The following is a 20,000-nucleotide window of genomic DNA, read 5'->3' on the forward strand; positions in this document are numbered from 1 at the left end:
CAGATAGATAGATAGATAGATAGATAGATAGACAGATAGATAGATAGATAGACAGATAGATAGACAGATAGATAGATAGATGATATTTCACCCTGAGCGACACACTCTCGGCCGTCCTCTCCCAGCTTGTACCCGTCAGCACAGGAACATTTGCGTCTCGGTCCAGAACGGTCACAGAAGTGCTGGCAGCCTCCGTTCTTGTAAAGACACTTCAGAGAGTCTTCAAACACTGAGGAAGACCAGCCGGGCTGAGTTATGATAATTATTACATTTTTAATGTGATACGTTATCGATCCCGTTTTGAGGGTTTCCTCAAACACTGAACCGGGGAACTGTGCTGGAAATTTAAGTTGCTACAATATCAGCAAGCAGAGTTCGTTAATAATGATTATTTAAATAATTTACATCATTTTGCTGACACGCTTATCTGGAGTGATTTACAACACATGAGCAGGAAGCAGTTCAGCGTCTTGCTAAAGGAAGCTTCAACAGCTGCAGCAGATTAGAGTCTAAACTATACTATGTGTCAAAGGCAGAAATAATCTGATTGGTTGAGTTAAACCTCAGTGGGCGGAGCCAAAAGAACAGTTTTTCTGGCTAAGTAACATTAGACTGAAGCTCAGTGAAAAACACAAGAGGTAAGAGAGGAGGAAGCTAATATTATGAAGCCTAGCGCTGCTGCTAACTGAAACAATACAATCTACCATGCTAACTTATCTAGGTTAGCTAGTTAGCTAGCTGACCTTCAAGTTTAAACCAGCCATACTAGCCTATAGCTAGCTAGGTAAGCTAGTTAGCTAGCTGCTGACCAGACAGGAATGAATGAAAAGAGAAGTTATTGCCATTTATATTTTTATGAGTTCTATTTATTTTCCATTGCTATTGATGATGTGAATATTTAATTAGAGAAAGGGGGCAGGACAAAATAAGTTTTTACTTCTTCGTACTGTTTTTCGAACATGTAATATTCGTATGTTTTTGTTTCTGTTTTTTCTTTTTTTTTTGCTGATCTGACAGATTTTCATTTGTTTCCAATTTTTTTTTGTTGTTGTTACATGTTCAAAATAAACAAACATAAGTTTGCCAGTGAGCTAACTTGCACTTCAAATACTGTGGTTCTTTAGCTCCGCCCACTGAGGTTTAACTCAACCAATGAGATTAGTTCTGACTCCAGAACATGTTTGTAGAACTAAAACTCCTCGAACCACCAGGTCACTGTTTGCTGTAGTAACACACCAGAAAGTGGAAGAAAGTTAGTGATGCTCTCCCTGTAGGAAAATAGTTTTCTCTGCTGCCCTCCTCTACAGGGAGGTCAGAGGTCAGAGGTCAGGGTCTGGAGGTTCAGTGTGGGTTTGAACCCATTTATATCTCTAATGTTACAGTTACTTTGTCACTAGTTCATTTCATGCATGACATTTCCCCTTGCTGCTCTGTCCTGAAACCCTCTGTCCTGTCCTGGATCTAAAACTCCTGCTAGGTACCTTGTGCTAACTTGCCTTTAAATTCCTCTGATTTTGTCTTTTACCTGTTTCACAGTTTTTCCCCTCGACCCCCTCTGGACACACGCAGAGGTACGAGCTCCCTATGTAGACACAAATCCCGTCGTTATGGCACGGGTTCACCAGACAGGGATCAGGACCTAACAACAAAAATAAATAAAAAAAATAATTATACTTTTGTCTAGAGCTTTTCTACAACAAAGTTTCAAGTTGTTTCTATCCAGGTCTATCCTTTAAACTGTAAAATCTGAACAAAGGAAACAGAAACAAGGATTACACCAGCAAGGAAGAAAACAGGTGAGATAGAAAATGCACGATTCGCTGCTTTGCTGTTTGCTGTACAGAGAGATACAGTCAGCAGAGGAATAGAAATCAATTTGGTTTAAACAGAGTGTTTCCAATTATCACAAGAAGCAAAGGGTTGCTGGCTGAATAAAGGTGATCAGTATCAGAGTTATCAGAAGCTTTAAGTGAACCAATCAATGAACTAATCAAGGTGTCATGTGTTTTGGTCTTTGTCATGAAAGTACACACACTTTTGCCAGTAGTCCCATGTTTTTAACAGCATTATACTGGCTAAATGTTGGCAGTGTGGAGAACTAGAGTGATTCATATTAGCATTGATTTATTTCATGTTATGACTAACAAACTGGACAGTGTTGATGTAGCTTTCTATTCAGAGTATTAGTCAAAAGATATTTTCAGATATTGTTGTTATTACTCACGGTTGTACGTCAGCCAGAATTGTTTCTGCAAAAGCAAAATGCATAAAGAGTTATTTTATCTGCATGCCTGTCTTTATGTTTAAATGTTTCAGGACACCTTAAAGGATTAAACAGATTTGTTATTTTGTTCCATTGGCGAGAAGATCGACACCCAAATCATCCCTGTGTCTCTGGTAGCTAGCTCTGTCAGGTGAGCATGCTAACACTTTAGCATACAGCATGTTAGTAATTGTAGGCGACTAGCGTTACGCTAAAAGTGAGAAAATTAGTTAATTTTAATGCCAGGCTTGTTTACGGGATTGGTAAAATAGACAAATTTGACAAAAAGAAAACATTTTCTGTGGCAGAAGATCTCACTTCCCACGAGACTCTGAATGTAACTTTAGCCAGACAGCTAAAGTTTTAGCGCTATTGTTTCATAACAGATTTCACTAGCCTAATGATGAAGGTTTAGGTTTTGTTTTCAGAAGTTATGAATCTATATAATAAAAACCAATACCAACTTTGGACGAACCCTAACCCGATGCTAATCGCCTACCATTACTTAGCATACTGTATGCTAGCGTGTTAGCATGCTAACAGAGCGATCTACCAGAGACTCAGAGATGATTTTGGTGTCGATCATCTCATCACATGCTGGGTAACGAGACTAACAAAATGTCGAGTCGTCTGTTAAACACTGGCTAAAGTTTAGACCAGAAGCCACAAGCCGACCGTCTGGTCGTCGTCCTCGAACACTTCGCGCGCCTCTTCGTAGTCGCAGATCTCCTCGATGCATTCCCGCTCCAGGTTTCCAGGCTGCAGCTCCTCCAGGAAGCCGGTGTTGGCCCGTCTGGATCTGGATCTGTGCAGCAGCACCGCATGGGCGTCCCGCTTCTCCACAAACACTGACAACAATGATCGTTTAATAACCTTTACTCATGGAGCGCTTATTGATGCTGAGTTTTTCACTTATTTCATACTGCAAATATTTTACATACGGCAAATCATACATATTTTTTCCTTTGTCTCAGTATGTTCTACTGCTGTCATTTTGCACATCCTCATAATGCTGTTCATTATTTTTTCAAACTTTTTAACTGAAAATTGTTGTAATTTCCAGTTGCATTATGTTTTAAACCCCCTATTTGTTCTATTTTTTCTTTGATGTATCCTGTTTATTATTTGCTGCTGTAATGACTTAATTTCCTCATGGAGATTGATAGTTTCATCCAATTTTATTTTAAAACAGAGTTACAAAGTGTTACAAGATAAATGTAAAAAAAAAAAAAAGTGAACCATAAAAAAAAATAATAATAAAAAAAACAGCAATAAAAAGATAAAAGATAGCTCAAGAAAAAACAAACCTAAAAAAGGGCATTTAAACTGTAAAACAGCCAAAACCTTTACAGACTTCTCCCTCCACAAAATAAATAATATTTTAATTTGATATATTTGACACAGAATCAGAGTGAAGACGTACCAGCAGCGGAGACGATGGATGTTAAAATCCAGAGTGAGCAGCAGGTCTTCAGCAGCATGGCGGCGGACAGGCGGAGCGTTTGCTCTCCAGCCGGGAGGGAAAAGCTTTTTCAGCCCGGCAGGTCGGAGCGAGGCCGGTCCTGATTGGTTAACACCCAGCAGGCAGCGGGTCAGAGGGTCAAAAGGTCAGCTGCAGTTTAACATCTGAGTCAGAACTACATTGTCTTTTCCAATTTTTTATCCAGTAAGTAAACGTACCGCCGTGACTTCTGATTAACAGTAGAGTCAGAATAATAAACACTGAAATACATGAGTAAGATTAAGCAGGCACATATACACAGTATACACACACACACACACACACACACACACACACACACAAGCACATACACATGCACACGTGTACGCACAACCATGTACACACACACACACACAAGTATGCAAATATATGTAAACACACATGCACACATACTGTATGTACACACACTTACCTTTGGAATATAAGGACATGTACACATGAAAGCATGTGCATACACACATACACAACCATGCAAACACATGTACACACAAGCACGCACATGCATGCATATTCACACACACACACACACACAGGCATTCACACACATGCACAAATACACACACACACACACACACACACACACACAAGCATGGACACAAACAAGCATGCACACATACTGTATGTACTCACACACACATACACACTCACAAGCATGTACAAACATGAACACACACACACACACACACACACACACACACACCTGAACTCTGCACTGACACATGAAGCCCACTGCTCCCCCAGGAAGTTATTTTTCTGTTATTAACAGAAATGTATTGATCCTTCCAGACCAACAGAACAGAAAGTCTTACAGATATTAGAGTAAACAGAACTCAGTCATACAGCAGGCAGGATTTTACACTTTTATTTACCCAGGAAAGGTTTGCAGAACACATAATATTTTTCAGCTAATATTACAGGCCTACTGAGCAGGAAAACATGAATAAGACCAGGAATAACGAACAAATCAGGATGATACACAGCAAATCTCCTGAATAGATATGAATAAAGAAAAAAATATTAAAGATGAGGACAGACTAGATATTGATAAATTACGTATTAGTCATAGATCACCAAACTATCAGCTCAGAGGAAACCTTTATTGTGATTTCTGCTTGATCTTCTCCATTCACCTTATTCACACGGCGGCCATTTTGAACACTCAGGGTGGTAAAGATGAATCATATAAACATTTAGCATTTCACAGATTCACACTGAAAAACATTAGAAACAAATGAATCTGAAGAATCCAGAGGGATATCAGTTCACATTTCAATATATTTGGCCAATTATCGCTAGCTACCAGAGTCTAGCCTAGGTAGCTAGCTAGTTGCTAACTAACTAGTAAGCTAGCTGGCTAACTTCCTTCAAGCAGTTATTCTGTTCTGTTTTTTCTCAGGTTTTCACTTATGTGTTGACTAAGGTGACTTATGGGTTTGTAAGCTCGCTAACTAACTTCCCTAGCTGGCTTGTATTAGTAAGCTAGCTAGCTAACTTTCCTGCTAAATTCAAGCAGTTGTTGCTGTTGCTTAGATTGCTAGCTAATCTGATAACTGTTCAGTCCATCTCAATTATTTGTTCAAGTAACACTAGTTTCATATCTATGCTGATCTTCCAGGTAGAATTTCCCACCTGGTGTGTTCAAAATGGCTGCCGTGTGAATAAGGTCAATTATAATGAAAACTACAAGATCTAATTTAGACTTACTAACTATAGAAAGCACCATAACTAACGGCCATGCATTCAGGTTGTCAGGTTGTGTGCCAAAGCCTCGGTGTGGTTCGTCGGCTGATCCGGTGTTGCCGTTCGGTTGTGGATCCACTCCAGGTAGTTGGACACCCGGGTGTAGATGCCGTAGTTACCCGGCTGGGCGCAGCCCTTCCCCCAGCTGACGATACCCAGCAGGAACACCGTCTTCTTGTACCGGGTCACCAGGGGCCCGCCGCTGTCGCCTTTACACGAGTCCTGCCGGCCCTCGATGTATCCGGCGCAGAACATGTTTTCGGTGAGCTGCACCCCGCTCTCCTCCACGCACTGCTGCGTCCGGATCCGCGGCACCTCCAGGCGCCGGAGGAGGTGCGAGGTCGGCCCATTCTCGCTCCGCCTCCCCCACCCGCTGACCGTGTGCATGCTGACGGCCCACAGGTCGCGCTCGGCCAGCGGCCGCGTCGGCAGGCAGGCCGGGACGGCGTACGGCGTGAAGACGATAGGCGACGCCAGGCGGAGGAGGGCGATGTCGTTGTCGGCGGTGCGCGACACGTAGCCCTCGTGGCTGAAGATCTGGGCGACCTGGATGAGCTGCTCCGTGCCTTCGTCCACCTCCGTGTTGTGTTCACCTGACCAAACAGAAACCGGGGTTAAAGGAATAATCTGCGACATTTTCAATAAATGTGCATTGTACTCTCTTTCTGTCTGCTCTAACTCAACAGTGATCCAAACTATAAACAGTTGAAACTTTTCCATTCAAATCCAAGAACGTTCTTCACAAGTTGTCTTGGGGAGAACGATCTTCTCATGAAAGTAAGCAAAGAGAAGCTTCCTTACAGTTTCAGATGGACACTTTAGCATACACTATGTTGAGTGATAGCCAATGATCTACTGGCTGAACCAATCTCCCAAAAACTCAGTGTACCCCCCCCCCCTCAGAAGTCCACATTTCAAAATCACGCAGGAGGCGGAGAAAGGCTAAAACTGAGGGTGTCCTGTCACTTAGAGATGGCTCATGGGTTTTCCGGGTTTCGTACCTGCAACCACCTGTAGCAGCTGAACCTCCCGAGTGTCCTCCAGGCAGTGGGAGGCTGTGAGGATCCAGGTGGGTTTATAAATCACTCCTCCACAGAAACCTTTCCCCTTGTACACCAGCAGGACCTGCGGACGTTAACGCTCTCACATCAACAGACCGACTCTTCTTACTGCTTTTTAACCTTTTCTTCTCTAGTGAAAGACAACGGGCTCATACATTTTTTTTTTTTTTTACCTCTTGCTTTCTTTTTAAAACTGAAAAAAGATGCAGAACAACCAAACATGAGGAAAAACATAAAACATATTTATGTGAAATGTCTGTTTTTTTCCACCTGTGAATTGTCTCTTTGTATGTAAAATTAAGTTTTCACATGAAACAAATATTGTCATGTGTAATGGCAGGTGAAAATGTGAAAAAAAAGTTCACGTGAAAAAAAAACACTTTTCACCTATGAATTGAAGTTTTCACATCTGAAGTAAAAATGATGTCACATGATTTCAGAATACAGCGTGAAATAAAATGTTCACATGTGAAAAACAACGTGTCCAAAAAGCTCATGTGATTTGAATTCACGTGGGATTTCACATTACTTTTTTTAGAGGATATTAACACACAAGATATTAGATATTATTAGTAGTCAGATTTTTTCAGGGAAATGGTTTACAGAGAACTTCTGCCTCCAATATCCTGATGACCGAAACCCAGAGAGAAAAGCCTGTGGATGGACTGTAAGTTAATAATGAACTGAAAGCAGACAGTCTTTAATAAACAGGTGAACTGGCCCTTTAAGCGTCCCGTACCTGCCAGGGACAGTGACCTTTAGGACACTCGGTTCCTCCGACGATACGAGAGCGAGGGTCGAGCTGCTCCGATTTGTCGGCTCCCTGCAGGACAGGAACCATGCCGCAGGCAATCGGCTCTGGAGGGAGGAGAAGAAGAAGAAGAAGAAGAAGAAGAAGAAGAAGAACATCAGTGATGGACAGGTTATCACAGTGTGACAAAGAGCACTGAGTTCCCTGATTGTCCCACAAGGCATTATGGGTAGCAAGTTTGAATGGCTGTATTTTCCTCAAAGTGGCAGAAATCTTTAAAATTATGTTTCTGACCAACCTGTCAAATTCTGGATTGATTATTTTGTCATGATTTTTCAGTCAGTTGAACTATTTGTGCAAATTTGTAAAAATGTACGAATTAATAACTTGGCCATTTTCGGACCGATCCCTCAGCTTTTCACTCTTTAACTAAATACCAGCAGACCCAGTGAATGTTAACAGTTAATGTACTTGCCAAATTTTGTGTCATTTTGACCTGCTGTTCATGAGAAGATTTTAAGTTTTTCAAAAAATCCAGAAATGTATAGTGCACATCATGGGTCCTAATGTTCAGTATGTCCAGATACACATCTGCACCAAGTTTCACATCTGTGTGAGTAACAGGGAAAGCAGAGTGAACAGTACTTTCTGTAGTATTTACCGTCTGAAAGCTGATCTGAAAAAGTATTTCCTAGTAGAAAGCTCGTATTTACCGTCTTTCTCCCTATGTTGTGAATGCATCATCTGCTCTTTATCAAATCCTCCCACCTTGAGCCGGGCAGCTTAGCCCATCAGCGTCCAGGAAGTATCCGTCTGCACATGAGCAGTTGCGTCTTCGTCCCCCCTCTTCCTGGCAGAAGTGTTCACAGCCTCCGTTGTCCAGCAGGCAGGAGTCTGGAACGGCCTGGTACTCTGAGGACAAAACACCGCTGCTGTTACAGCGCTGCTAATGCTGCTGCTAATGCTAATGCTGCTGCTAACGCTGCTGCTAACGCTGCTGCTAATGCTGCTGCTAATGCTGCTGCTAATGCTAATGCTGCTGCTAATGCTAATGCTGCTGCTAACGCTGCTAATGCTGCTGCTAATGCTGCTGCTAACGCTGCTGCTAATGCTAATGCTGCTGCTAATGCTAATGCTGCTGATGCTAACGCTGATGCTAACGCTGATGCTAACGCTGATGCTAACGCTGATGCTAACGCTGCTGAGCCCCAACAGGACAACATGATGACGGGAAAAACCCTGACAGAAAGAAACTCAGAAAACCAGTAAACAGTCAACATGTCATCCTCCAGTGCTGCAGAGTTGCAGTGGGTCAATAAGTAGAGAATCGACAGCATGAAGACGCATCATTCCACTAATTTTCATCAAAATGCGATCAGTGGCATCAAAGATGTTGTGTTTAAAGAAACTAAGAAACTAAACTCCAAACCCAAATCTTTGTAAAGCCTGACATCTAACGGTAAAAAGCATGCTACTGGAATTGCCATCTGCTATTGGCTGATCTTTGGTGCCAGGTGATGTCAGAGTACAACAAGAGGTGACATCATCACCTCTTGGCACTAAAGATCAGCCAATAGCAGATGGTCAGTTCAGTAGCATGCTTTTTACTTTTAGACGTCAGGCTTTACACAGATTTGAGTTTGGGGTTTAGTTCCTCCAACCCACACTGTGGCGCCCCCCTTAGGCCAATCACTGCTGTTTTGAAAATATTAAAACAGAGCAATGAGATGTATCATTCCCCGAAATTTCGTCAAAATCCAATCAGCAACATCAGATATATTTCGCGTTACGTGATAGAATGAGAAAATATGTGTTCACAGTTGCAGGAATCGCTGCTCGAAAACAAGTAACACCTAACTGGTTGAAACTATCGCCACTAATCCCTCAATTAAATTAATGTGATGGAGAAAATGTGAGATGTACAATGTGAGAAACAGCGTTGAGTTTCCTCACCCAGCTCACAGTCGCGTCCGCTGAAGTCGGGGGAGCAGAAGCAGGTGTAGGACGAGTCCTGGCTGGAGCAGCTGCCTCCGTTCTGACAGGGGTTCGACTCACAGCTGTCTGGGACTGAGGGGGAAACACTTTACACAAGGAGGCAGGGAGCAACGCAGGGAGCAACGCAGGGAGCAACGTATGGAGCAACGCAGGGAGCAACGCAGGGAGCAACGCAGGGAGCAACGTATGGAGCAACGTATGGAGCAACGTATGGAGCAACGCAGGGAGCAACGTCAGAGGCGTTTCTCTTGCTCTTGTGCAGCAAAGTGCGTCGTCCAAATTTTGGAACGTAACGCTAATGCCTGTTGCAGTGTCGGGCGTTTCCGGTAGAGTCGCTCACTGTTAACACTGCTGAATGAACAACTACAAATGAAGAAGTAGTGGTTTCCAGTTTAAACACACCAGCAACGACCATACTGCTGAACTAGTTCTGGTTCTGACTACACAGATTTACAGGAAGTAAAAGTAATGGGATTTTGGCAAAACCCATGTATCTGATTAAATTAAAAACTAAAATAAAGAATGCATATTTTCTCATTGATGTTCATGTAGTTATGAAATTGTACAAGACTCCCAGGGCCCAAGGAACATGAAACTCACTCAGAAACATAAATGACCACGAAACGTTTATGTTCAAGGAAGAAAAAAGCATCAACATTGCCTGTGAGGTGTTTTTTGTAATTACTGCAGACAAGACAAAGACAAAACAAAGCTTTTTCTTCCAATGCAACAAGTACTTGGTAAAGAAAACAGTGTCAAACTATTGTTCTGATTCCTTTATATTCCATATATTATACATTGATGGGATGGTAAAGTATGAAAGTGTGTGACTGCTTACCGTTGTACGTCTTCCAAAACTCATCCTGAGGGAAGAAGTTTCAGTGTCAGCATATTCATTCCCAAATTAATAAAACAATGTTTGGTTTGCTGTAAGAAACTATAGCAACATAGACTGAATAGTGGAATTGTGGACAAATAAAATCAGAAATTGATTTAACCATAACAATTAATCACTTTTCTTCATAAATAAGGATGATTTCGAATGATTTATGAATTTGTAAGAAAAGTGCATTACATTACATAACTTCTCCATGAGGATCACAAATCTCATCTAATCTCATCTAATCTCATCTAATCTCATCTAATCTAGTCTAATCTAATCCAATCTAAAATAATATATGAAATAATATAATATAATTCAGTTTTATATAATCTAATCTAGTCTCATCTAGTCTAATCTAATCGAATTCAATCTAATCTGATGTAATCTAATCCAGTCTAATGTAACCTAATCTAATTCAATCTAATCTAATCTAGTCTAGTCTAATCTAATCTAATCTAATCTAATCTAGTCTAATCTAATCTAGTCTAATCGAGTCTAATCTGATCTAATATAATCTAATTCAATCTAATTTAATTTAATTTAATTTAATTTAATTTAATTTAATCTAATCTAATCTAATCTAATCTAATCTGTCTATTACACCAGTCCTGTACCACCTTCCTAGGAGAAGGTGTCAGTTTTATCGGTGGATGTTGTTTCCCATACAGCCTTGTGACTGTTAAGACAGACAGGGTGTGTTTGTTTTGCTGACCGTGGTCTCTGTGTGCTCGAACACCTCCCTGGCCTCCTCGTAGGAGCACTTCTCCTCCAGACACTCCCTCCTCAGGTCTCCTCTCTGCAGCTCCTCCAGCCAGCCGGAGTTAAACCTGCGGGTCCGGACCAGCAGCAGGCCGTGGGCTCGCTGCCGGCCCACGAACACTGCAGGACAGAGGAGACCGAGACCAATATAACACAATACAACACAATACAATACAAATACAAATACAATACAAATACAATACAGTACTACTAGAGCCATGGACTCTGAGAGGAGAGAGGAAGGTTATAATGAAACAATACAATCGGCCCTTTTCACCAACATGGCTGACGTACTTCTGCAGGTTATAGATCGGTTCTCACCACTGGCAGCAATGTTAAGAAGCCAACTCTCTGTCTCCTCTGACTGTGATCTCTGATTTAGTGTTTCAATATAGTGCATAACACAATACTCTGTTTCACTGACAGATCTTTCTGTTTCTGTTCAGACTGAAACACTATAAAAAAAGAGATTTGATAGAGGGTCACAACATGCTAACAGACCAGACATTACCGTTAACATTTTGTGACATCAACACAACACAGCGCTGACAACACAATACAATACAATACAATACAATACAATACAATGAAATACAATAAAACTGTGACACAGTAAACTGTCTCCACTCCAAAACAGTAAATAAATCTGTATGAAGCAGCTAGAAGCAGAGAGCAGCTGAGTCAGCTTGTTGTGGTGTGGCTGTAGATCCATTCAGTAACGTTCTCAGTAAAAGTGAATAGTGTGATAAGGTGGATTTGGTTACTGTGACACAGTAAACTGTCTTGTCTTTAGCCCTAGTCTCTACTCCAAAACACTCTGAGTTGTAGCTTGAGAAGAGTCAGCTCAGTTAACCTGAACAAACTGTTAGCTAGCTAACTAGCCGGCAAACACACTGATGTTAATGTGAACACGCTAACGCTAGCCGCTACTAGATACGTTAGCTAGTGTGCTAATCAGATGTGTTAACAACAAGACAGTGATGTTAGCTGACCAGATACTATGGTTAGCTAGCTAACAAGCTGACATTATCTAAACACTAAATCAATCAGATGGATCAGTGATGAAATGATCAGTTCAGTCAGAAACAGACAGAAATTAACCGTCTGTTCAATTCTGTTGAGACAGAAACACAGTCAGCTGTTCAGAGCTGAGGACCTCCAACATGGCCGCCAGAAGGTACATTACGTCTGAAAGCCCTCTATACATTTTAAATCACATACGTCTCAGACAATTTAGTAAACTCTCCATAAGCTTTGCATCAGAAACTGGTCGTATATTTAGTTGTAGAGCCATTAGCAGTGAATGCAGAGAATTAGGATTTTCTTTGTTTATGCACTTTATTTTGAAAAAAGAATGTTGTTTGAACTCCTCCTGTCATCCTCATCGCACGAGAAACATCACAAATAACAACATCCTCTTGTATAAAAAAGTAACACAGTCACTTTTACTCTGAGTACCATTTACTTTTACTGAAGTTTACTGTAATCTTCCAGCAGTAACTTTCCCTCTGCTGCAGTGAGCCTCAGCAGAGTGACAGCACAACATTTAGTTTCTCTCAGCAGCTCAGCTCAGTTTCCTCACCTGACGCCGGCTGGCAGCCGCAGACGGAGAAGACGAGGCAGAAGACTCTCAGCCACATCGTGTCTCATCAGAAGGTCGGGTGCTGTACTGTTCTCTCTGCACCCAAGGGTGCAAAGTCTGCACCCCCACCCCCCCTTACCTATCACATGTTTCCAATGGGAATACCCACTCTGACAAAATGTCACCCATAGACAAGGGTGAAGTAACTAATTACATTTACTCACATTACTGTAACGGAGTCGCTTTTTTGTGTACTTTTCTGAGTATTTTTTATTCAATACATGTAAAGATTGAGCAGAAATGTAGGTGTGTTAACCAGGTTCTGTTACTCTGATTATCACCTTGCCTCGATTAAGATGCTGAGATAAGATAAGGTGTTTACATGACAGTTTCAACACTCAGGTTAAGATCGAATCCAGCTGCAGCCACACAGCGACATCCAGATCCTGCAGTTTATACTCATGAAACACTCAGAAAAGACACAATAAACTCAGCTTCAGTCTTTACTTTCAATCTTTATTTTCACCAAACATTTTACAGTATCTAATACATAAATGAACATGTCAGTGGTTGAAATAAACCCTCAGGTCCTGTAATTACTGCCAACAGCGGCCAGAATTTTAATCCAGTATCAATCTGAATTTTTACAAGTCTGGAATTACAAATTTCAGACTTGCTGTTTTTCAGAAAACTCAAACTCAGTAGAAACCCAGTTTGAATTTGACTTGACATCTCCATGATATAATAATGCACTACATTATCAAGCTGCATATAAATTAAAGTGTAGATCATGAAATTTGACATCCGGCAGCAATCTTTCACTGCAGCTTAAAGTTCATAGACTCATTTATTTACATTTTACAATACTTTATGAATAATTTGTCTTGGACTTAGGGTGGACTGGAATCTGTACTGGAAGCTCTGGGCTGTTCTCACTGTGTCTTGATTGATTGATAAATTGATTATTTGATTATGTATTTATTCCATCTTGTCTGGCAAATTTCCATATTTCTCTTCTGTTATGTTTCTTGTATGTTCTTTTCTACTCCACTATTCTCTACCCTTTTCTACTCTATTCATCTATTGCAATAACTAATACATAAATTAACATGTCAGTGTTTGAAATAAACCCTCTGGTCCTGTAATTACTGCCAAGAACATCCAGAATTTTAATCCACAATGATCAATTTTCAATTCAGTACAGAGGGGTCGCAGTTTGGAATAAATTTTCTTATTTAGCAGATTCATCTCCCTCCTTGAATGGCTTTAAAAGAAAGATACGAGGCTTTGAGGTTTAGGTTTAGGACTGGTACCCCCCCTCCTCCCCCCCTCAGCCTGTGGCCATGGTGCGGTGGATCCAGTCCAGGAAGTTGCTGACTCTGGTGTAAATCCCGTACAGGTCTTGGTTGGCGCATCCCTTCCCCCAGCTCACCACACCGGTCAGGAACCACGTGCGTTTGTAGCGTGTGACCAGCGGGCCGCCGCTGTCGCCCTGGCATGCGTCCCGGCCGCCCGCCCTCAGGCCGGCGCAGAGCATGTTCCTGGTGACGTTGAGCTTGCTGTGGATGCGGCACTCCTGCAGCGGGACCCGCGGGATCTCCAGCCGCTGGAGGAGGCGGCTGGGCGGTCCGGACTCCGCCAGGCGGCCCCAGCCGCTCACCGTGGAGACGCGAACCGTCGCCAGCGTCCGACCGAAGGAGCCGTCCGCGGCGGGGAGGCAGACGGGCACGGCGTCGGGGCCGAGGGTCACCGGGCGCCGGAGCTTCAGCAGCGCCAGGTCGCAGTCGGAGGTGGAGTGGTTGTACCGCGGGTGGATCAGCACCCGGGAAACCAGCCTGGTCTGCTCAGGGCCTTCCTCCACCAAGCGGTCATGTTTTCCTTCACAGGGACACGACTGTTACAGTTTAAAACTAATTCACCAAAATTTTAAAAACATGAAACAGTATAAAAACAACTTCTTAAAGTAATTTTCTTTCACATTTTATGCTTAAGGCATTTAACTGACGCCCATATCCTGAGTGACTTCTTCAATTTTGAGATCACCAACATTACAAGCAACTAATAAGAAGGCCAGAGGTCAGAGGTCAGAGGTCACAGCACCCTGACAAAAGATGGAACAAATCTTCCTGTGACCCTAGAATGATCCTGTACAATAGAGAAGTGCTAAGGATGAATAAGTGCCAAGGAGAGAAGGTAGAAGAGGTACAGGAATAGGTAGAACAGATAAAGGAAAAGGTACAAGAGGGACAAAAAGAGGTACGAAAAACAGAAGAGGATATAGGAAGGTATAGGACAGAAGAAGGATAAGGTAAAAATGTGGAAGAAGTGGACAAGGTCGAAGAGGCAGAAGACGTAGGAAAGGTTGAAGAGGAAGAAAGGGTACAGGAGTTAGAAGAGGTGGAAAATGTGGAAAAGGTAGACAAGGTATAACAGGTAGAAAAGGTAGAAAGGTAGAAGACAGAAAGGGCAGAAAAGATAGAGGAGGAAAAGGTAAAGGAGGTAGAAAATGTGTAAATGTGGAAGAGATGGACGAGGTAGAAGAAGTATAAAAGGTATGAGGTAAAAGAGGTAGAGAAGGTAGAAGACGTAGATAAGCTACAAAAGATAGAAGAGGAAGAAAAGGTAAAGGAGGTAGAAGAGGGACAAAATGTGGAAGAGGTGGACGAGGTAGAAAAGGCAGAAGAAGTAGAAGACAGAAAAGGTAGAAGAAGTAAAAGAGGTACAGAAGGTAGAAGACATAGATGAGCTGGAAAAGATAGATGAGGAAAAAAAGGAGCACAAGGTAGAAGGGGTAAAAAATGTGTTAGACGAGGTAGAAAAGGAAGGAGAAGACAGAAAAGGTAGAAGGGGACAAAAGATAGAAGAGGAAGAAAAGGTAAAGGACGTAGATAAACTAGAAAAGACAGGTGCAGAAGGTAGCAGAGGTAGAAAATGTGGAAGATGTGGAAGAGGTAGAAAAGGGAGAAGTAGAAGACAGAAAAGGTACAAGAGGTACAAAAGGTAGAAGAGGTAGAAACGATAGAAGAGGAAGAAAAGGTAAAGGAGGTAGAAGAGGTGAAAGGTGTAAAAAAAGGTACAAAAGGTACAAGAGGTAGAAGATGTACATAAGCTAGAAAAGACAGAAGTGAAAGAAAAGGTGGAAGAGGTAGAAAAGGGAGAAGTAGAAGACATAGAAAAGGTAAAAGATGTACAAAAGGTAGAAGATGTAGTAAATGTAGAAGAGGGTCAACGGTACAAACGGTAGAAAAGGCAAAGGAGGTAGAAGAGGTGTAACGTAAAAAAAGAGATGGACAAGGAAGAAGAGGTAGAAGAAGTAGAAAAGGTAGAAGACTCTCCTGCAGTATACAGGGTAAAGTGTAGAAGAAGTAGAGAAAAGTAGAGTCTCTGCTCTCTTACCCACGGTGACCTGGAAGAGGTTGGTGTGTTTCGTCCAAACACAGTGAGCTGCTGTCAGCATCCACTGTGCAGACAGGATGATCGCCCCGCACTTATACTCCGAACCTTCAAGCAGCAGAGCCTGGGGGGGCGGGGTTAGGGGTCAGGGGGGCGGGGTTAGGGGTCAGAGTTTGGAGAGGCTTTAGGTCAGCAACCAGAGGTAATTTCACTGATTAAAGCTGCAATAAGCGAAGTTTTCTGACCACTAGAGGGCGACAGAAATGACAACACATTTGTAAATAACACACAGCAAAGCCACTGCACTACGGAGGCCTAGCAGGGACAATCATCACAAACCACGAGCATGAAAACCTGCAGACTGGCACACGGTTGCCTGTCCCTACTTTAGGGAGCAGCCAGACAGATTTTGTATCCGTCAGAAATGGAGGGGCTGATGCACCGATACGTCGACGTATGACAGATAGAACGGAGACTGTCCATCTATTTAAGCAAAATTTATTTTTTTCGTCAAAAGTTGAAACCATTTGAACTTGGATGGCAGTATACGTAATTATCCATTAAAGGATAAGCCCGGTGTTTTTTAATGCATTGCTTACCATCAACAAATCCTATGAAAATAACCAGCAAATGCCAACAAGTCTGGTCCATGTAGCGGTCCCAGTGCAGCCTCATGTCCCAGCAGCCATAGAACTGCATTGTATTAAAAACTATTAAAACCCGTCACAGAGCCATGCTGCTGCTCTGCAGCATATTTCATCATCACGATGCACCGGGCCGGACGACTTTTTCCTCAAACGACTTAATAAGCCGACTGTAAACACGTTTTCCATCTCAGGAAAGTAGTTCCGTAGCACAGAAAATAGTCCCCGGCGTAATGAAGAATTTGTTCCCATTTGAATGTGATTTGGTAATAACTACAACAGTCTGACTTTTCATGGTGACAGTTAGAGATTTTTAAAATGTAAACTATGTCTTTGTGAGCTGTATTTAAAGGTTTTTAGCTTACAATTGGAGCCAATGACTTCCGGGTTGAAGGTTAAAAACGGAATGTGGGAAGTCAGAAAGTAACGGGAGTAGAGCAAACGCATTGTTGATTTTGTTATTTTCATAGGATTTGTTGACAGTAAACAATGCATTAAAAAACACCAGCCTTATCCTTTAACTGTTCACTAGCCAATCAGAGACAACAAAGGTGGAGCTCGCATTTTCTCTCCATTTTCAAAATTAAGAGCACCTAGCTTCATTGGTACAGCTTCACCAGCCTCTGTGTCCTTTGTGAGACATGCATGTGATGAAGCACTATATAAATAAACAAAGTTGAACTTTGAACCAGCCAATTCCCACAGACAGAACCAGAGTCTGATCATGATCATGAACATGACCGATCTGCCAGGCTAGATGTACAGAAACACACGTGTATCTAGCATGTACCACATGTTTGGTTTCATCTATGTAGCATGTACCGCTGGTTTGTGTATTTTGTTGGATCATGTCAAAGGCTGTCACGGAGGCAGAGAAGCCAATCAGCCGCCTGCGTACTGTGAAACCCCGCCTCCTCCTCGCTGTGACTGAGTGTGCAGCACCGTACCTGCCAGGGACACTGTCCTCTGGGACAGACGTATCCGTTCACTATCCTGGGTGTGATCCGGTCCACGGTTTTTCCACAGGGGAAACGAACTGGAGCAGAGAGACAGGAAACAGTCAGCGTGCCGTCCCCTCATATACAGCGCCCCCTCTGGACCAATCAGGGACAGCAATTCAAATTTATGGGAGACAAACGTCGACTTAATGTGTAACACCGTCCAACCAGCAACAGGAAGTAAACCTTCCTGACTCGAACCCTAACCTGCCACTGAACAGTCAGCTTCTCCACTCTGTCAGTGGAACAGTACTGAGTGTTGGGAAGATCGATTCTTTTAACTCGATTCTTTTGGGCTGTCAGACAGTAGTGAATCGATTCATTTGATTCATTTGAACCCGCACACTAGCATCTGAACCGCCGAATGACCTGAACCAATCGCACGCTTTACCTCGCACCGTGAAGACGTGCGTTGTTTGAGTGAACGGAAGGAAGGTTTGTGAGTTAGTTGTGGCTGTGGTTGATTAGCGCTGAAGTCTTCGCCACGCCAACAGATAACAGCTGTTTGTCCTGAACGCTCGCTTTGTCTTCACAACCGTGTCGGCTCGCTCACAGCTGAACGGATCCGGGTCCAACCACGGATACTGAACTGGTTCCAATTCGATTCAGTTCCATCGGCAAATTGATTTGACTCATTTACTTTAAAGACGAGATGAAATGAAAAATGCCTTTTTAACCCTTTTAGATCACATCCCCGGTCATATTGTGCACCTATTTAACAATATATGCCAAAAAAAATACCAAAAATCAATTTCATTGTATTCTTATATCAAAATTCAATCATGTTTTCTTCCTGTAAAACAAAATATGCCGTGTGCTTACGTAAGCATGCCCGTAACTAATTTCAACCAATAATATCCTGACATCCACCCATCAATCAATCTTCAACTTTTAGCGCACAGAGCTAAGAGGCTAAGATTCATTAGTTAGCTAGCTAGCAGCAGCACACCCACTTTTCAACGTTCAAATCAAATTCCTCCCAACGTTACGTCCCGCCTGTCTCTCCTGTTTCACTCGGAAATACGTCACGATACGGAAGTTAGATACTCTCGAAATGCCGTTTCATCTCGACTTTAAAATATCATTCAAATGAATGACTGATTCACGAATCGACCCATCACTGTTTTCCGGTATGTTTTGGTTCAGTATGGGTTAAGGTTAGACGATAAACTTTTTCTGCAGATAGCCTGAGAAACAAAATCGTTATACTTCACTGCAAAAAATGACAATCTGTCCAGTGAGTTTCTCTTGTCTCCAGACCTATCAGCTTCTTTCATGATATTTTTAGTCAAATTCTCTCTCTGCACTGGCAGATAATCTGCTGCTTTCAGTAAATTTCAGTAAATTTCACTTGATTCATGCCAATATGACTTCTGTCAAGAAATCATCATAAAACAATGAAGAAAATCTGGAAACAAGAAACTTTCTCCAAGACAATTTCACTTTTACCAAGAAAATGTCCTGAAACAAGTTACATTCTGCTGGAAAAAAAAAGTCTCATTTGTTGAAAGCGGTGAAATTATTACGATGATTTCACTAAAAACATCCTGAAATAATCTTGATGAGTCTGGAGACAAGAGAAGATAACTGAGCCAGTCTGTCTGGACTTGTCCGACGCCCTGTGGAACACCAAAGCATCCTGGGAGATGTAGTTCCAGCTCTGACCTTGTGACTGACAGCTGCTGTTGTCCGGGGCGAGGCTGTATCCCGGAGCGCAGTGGCAGCGGTGGGAAAGATCCGGAGACTCTTTACAGAAATGTTCGCATCCTCCGTTTCTATAGAGACAGCCGTGGGAGCGGCGCAGCGCTGCAGACACACACACACACACACACACACACACAAACACACACACTTCATTAGCAACAACCGACAAGAAAAGAATAAGTGTCTTTATTATCACAGGATGTTGTTCGGTGCCGACAGCGCTGATCACTGGAGCAGTCACCAAAAAAAACAAGAATCTTGCAGATTATCACTTTATAAAACTGAGCAGCAGGTCGCTCCGTCTTTTCTTGAAATACCTCAGATCACATCCCGTCTACTCTCGCTAATCGCTGGGTAAAAAATCTTTATATTTTTGTATATTTCTGTATATTCTCTGCATGATATCTCTCTGGACAGTTTTCTGTTCTTATCCTCCCTCAGGCTGTAAATATGTTCTGATACGGTTCCTCCAAAAAGAAAAAAATCAAAATTAAAGTGTAGAATAAAAACCAGTGAACATATCATGTGTTTTCAGCTGCTTTTTGACACTTCCAGAGGAAACCTGAGGAACCTGAAGTGGGAGATCTTTCTAAATCTTTAGAGCGTAACAACAAAAATCAGTGATGATGAAGATACAGAGCGTGATTGGACGCGGCGGCGTGCGTCGCCGGCCGGTCACATGACTTACATTTGTCACAGTTGCGTCCCTGCAGGCCGGGCGGACAG

General features: G+C 42.3%; 3 protein-coding genes across 3 annotated transcripts in view; all 3 read right to left on the reverse strand.

Annotated features, from left to right (window-relative positions):
- f7i (coagulation factor VIIi) overlaps positions 1-3,744 on the reverse strand; it is a 7,580-nt gene extending 3,836 nt beyond the window's left edge. Inside the window, exons 1-5 of the mRNA XM_078291227.1 lie at positions 3,687-3,744; positions 2,939-3,111; positions 2,225-2,249; positions 1,526-1,639; positions 92-229 (exon numbers count right to left, since the gene is read on the reverse strand). Coding sequence (XP_078147353.1) covers positions 92-229; positions 1,526-1,639; positions 2,225-2,249; positions 2,939-3,111; positions 3,687-3,744 — 508 coding nt within the window. The remainder of the gene's footprint in view (positions 1-91; positions 230-1,525; positions 1,640-2,224; positions 2,250-2,938; positions 3,112-3,686) is intronic.
- A 1,760-nt stretch (positions 3,745-5,504) lies between these two features.
- On the reverse strand, positions 5,505-12,593 carry LOC139918546 (coagulation factor VII). The gene is made up of 8 exons (XM_071907963.2): positions 12,536-12,593; positions 10,907-11,073; positions 10,150-10,174; positions 9,270-9,383; positions 8,085-8,228; positions 7,305-7,423; positions 6,506-6,629; positions 5,505-6,097 (listed from the first exon to the last, which is right to left on the reverse strand). The coding sequence occupies exons 1-8, from the start codon at positions 12,591-12,593 to the stop codon at positions 5,505-5,507; spliced, it is 1,344 nt and encodes a 447-aa protein (XP_071764064.1).
- Positions 12,594-13,865: 1,272 nt separating this feature from the next.
- Positions 13,866-20,000, reverse strand: part of f7l (coagulation factor VII, like) — an 11,560-nt gene continuing 5,425 nt past the window's right edge. The window contains exons 4-8 of the mRNA XM_071907961.2: positions 19,963-20,000; positions 19,236-19,376; positions 17,520-17,608; positions 15,932-16,052; positions 13,866-14,413 (exon numbers count right to left, since the gene is read on the reverse strand). The exon at positions 19,963-20,000 is cut by the window's right edge and continues 76 nt beyond it. Coding sequence (XP_071764062.1) covers positions 13,866-14,413; positions 15,932-16,052; positions 17,520-17,608; positions 19,236-19,376; positions 19,963-20,000 — 937 coding nt within the window. The remainder of the gene's footprint in view (positions 14,414-15,931; positions 16,053-17,519; positions 17,609-19,235; positions 19,377-19,962) is intronic.

This window comes from Centroberyx gerrardi, chromosome 21 (assembly GCF_048128805.1).
Source record: "Centroberyx gerrardi isolate f3 chromosome 21, fCenGer3.hap1.cur.20231027, whole genome shotgun sequence".
NCBI lineage: Eukaryota > Metazoa > Chordata > Actinopteri > Beryciformes > Berycidae > Centroberyx > Centroberyx gerrardi.

Bases quoted from the DNA above. Each gene is read 5' to 3' on its own strand.
- LOC139918546 (XM_071907963.2), bottom strand. From the start codon at position 12,593: ATGTGGCTGAGAGTCTTCTGCCTCGTCTTCTCCGTCTGCGGCTGCCAG. The intron at 11,074-12,535 runs GTGAGGAAACTG...TCTGTCCTGCAG, and splicing joins CGGCTGCCAGCCGGCGTCAG to TGTTCGTGGGCCGGCAGCGA. The intron at 7,424-8,084 runs GTGGGAGGATTT...TCCTCCCTCCAG, and splicing joins GCTAAGCTGCCCGGCTCAAG to AGCCGATTGCCTGCGGCATG.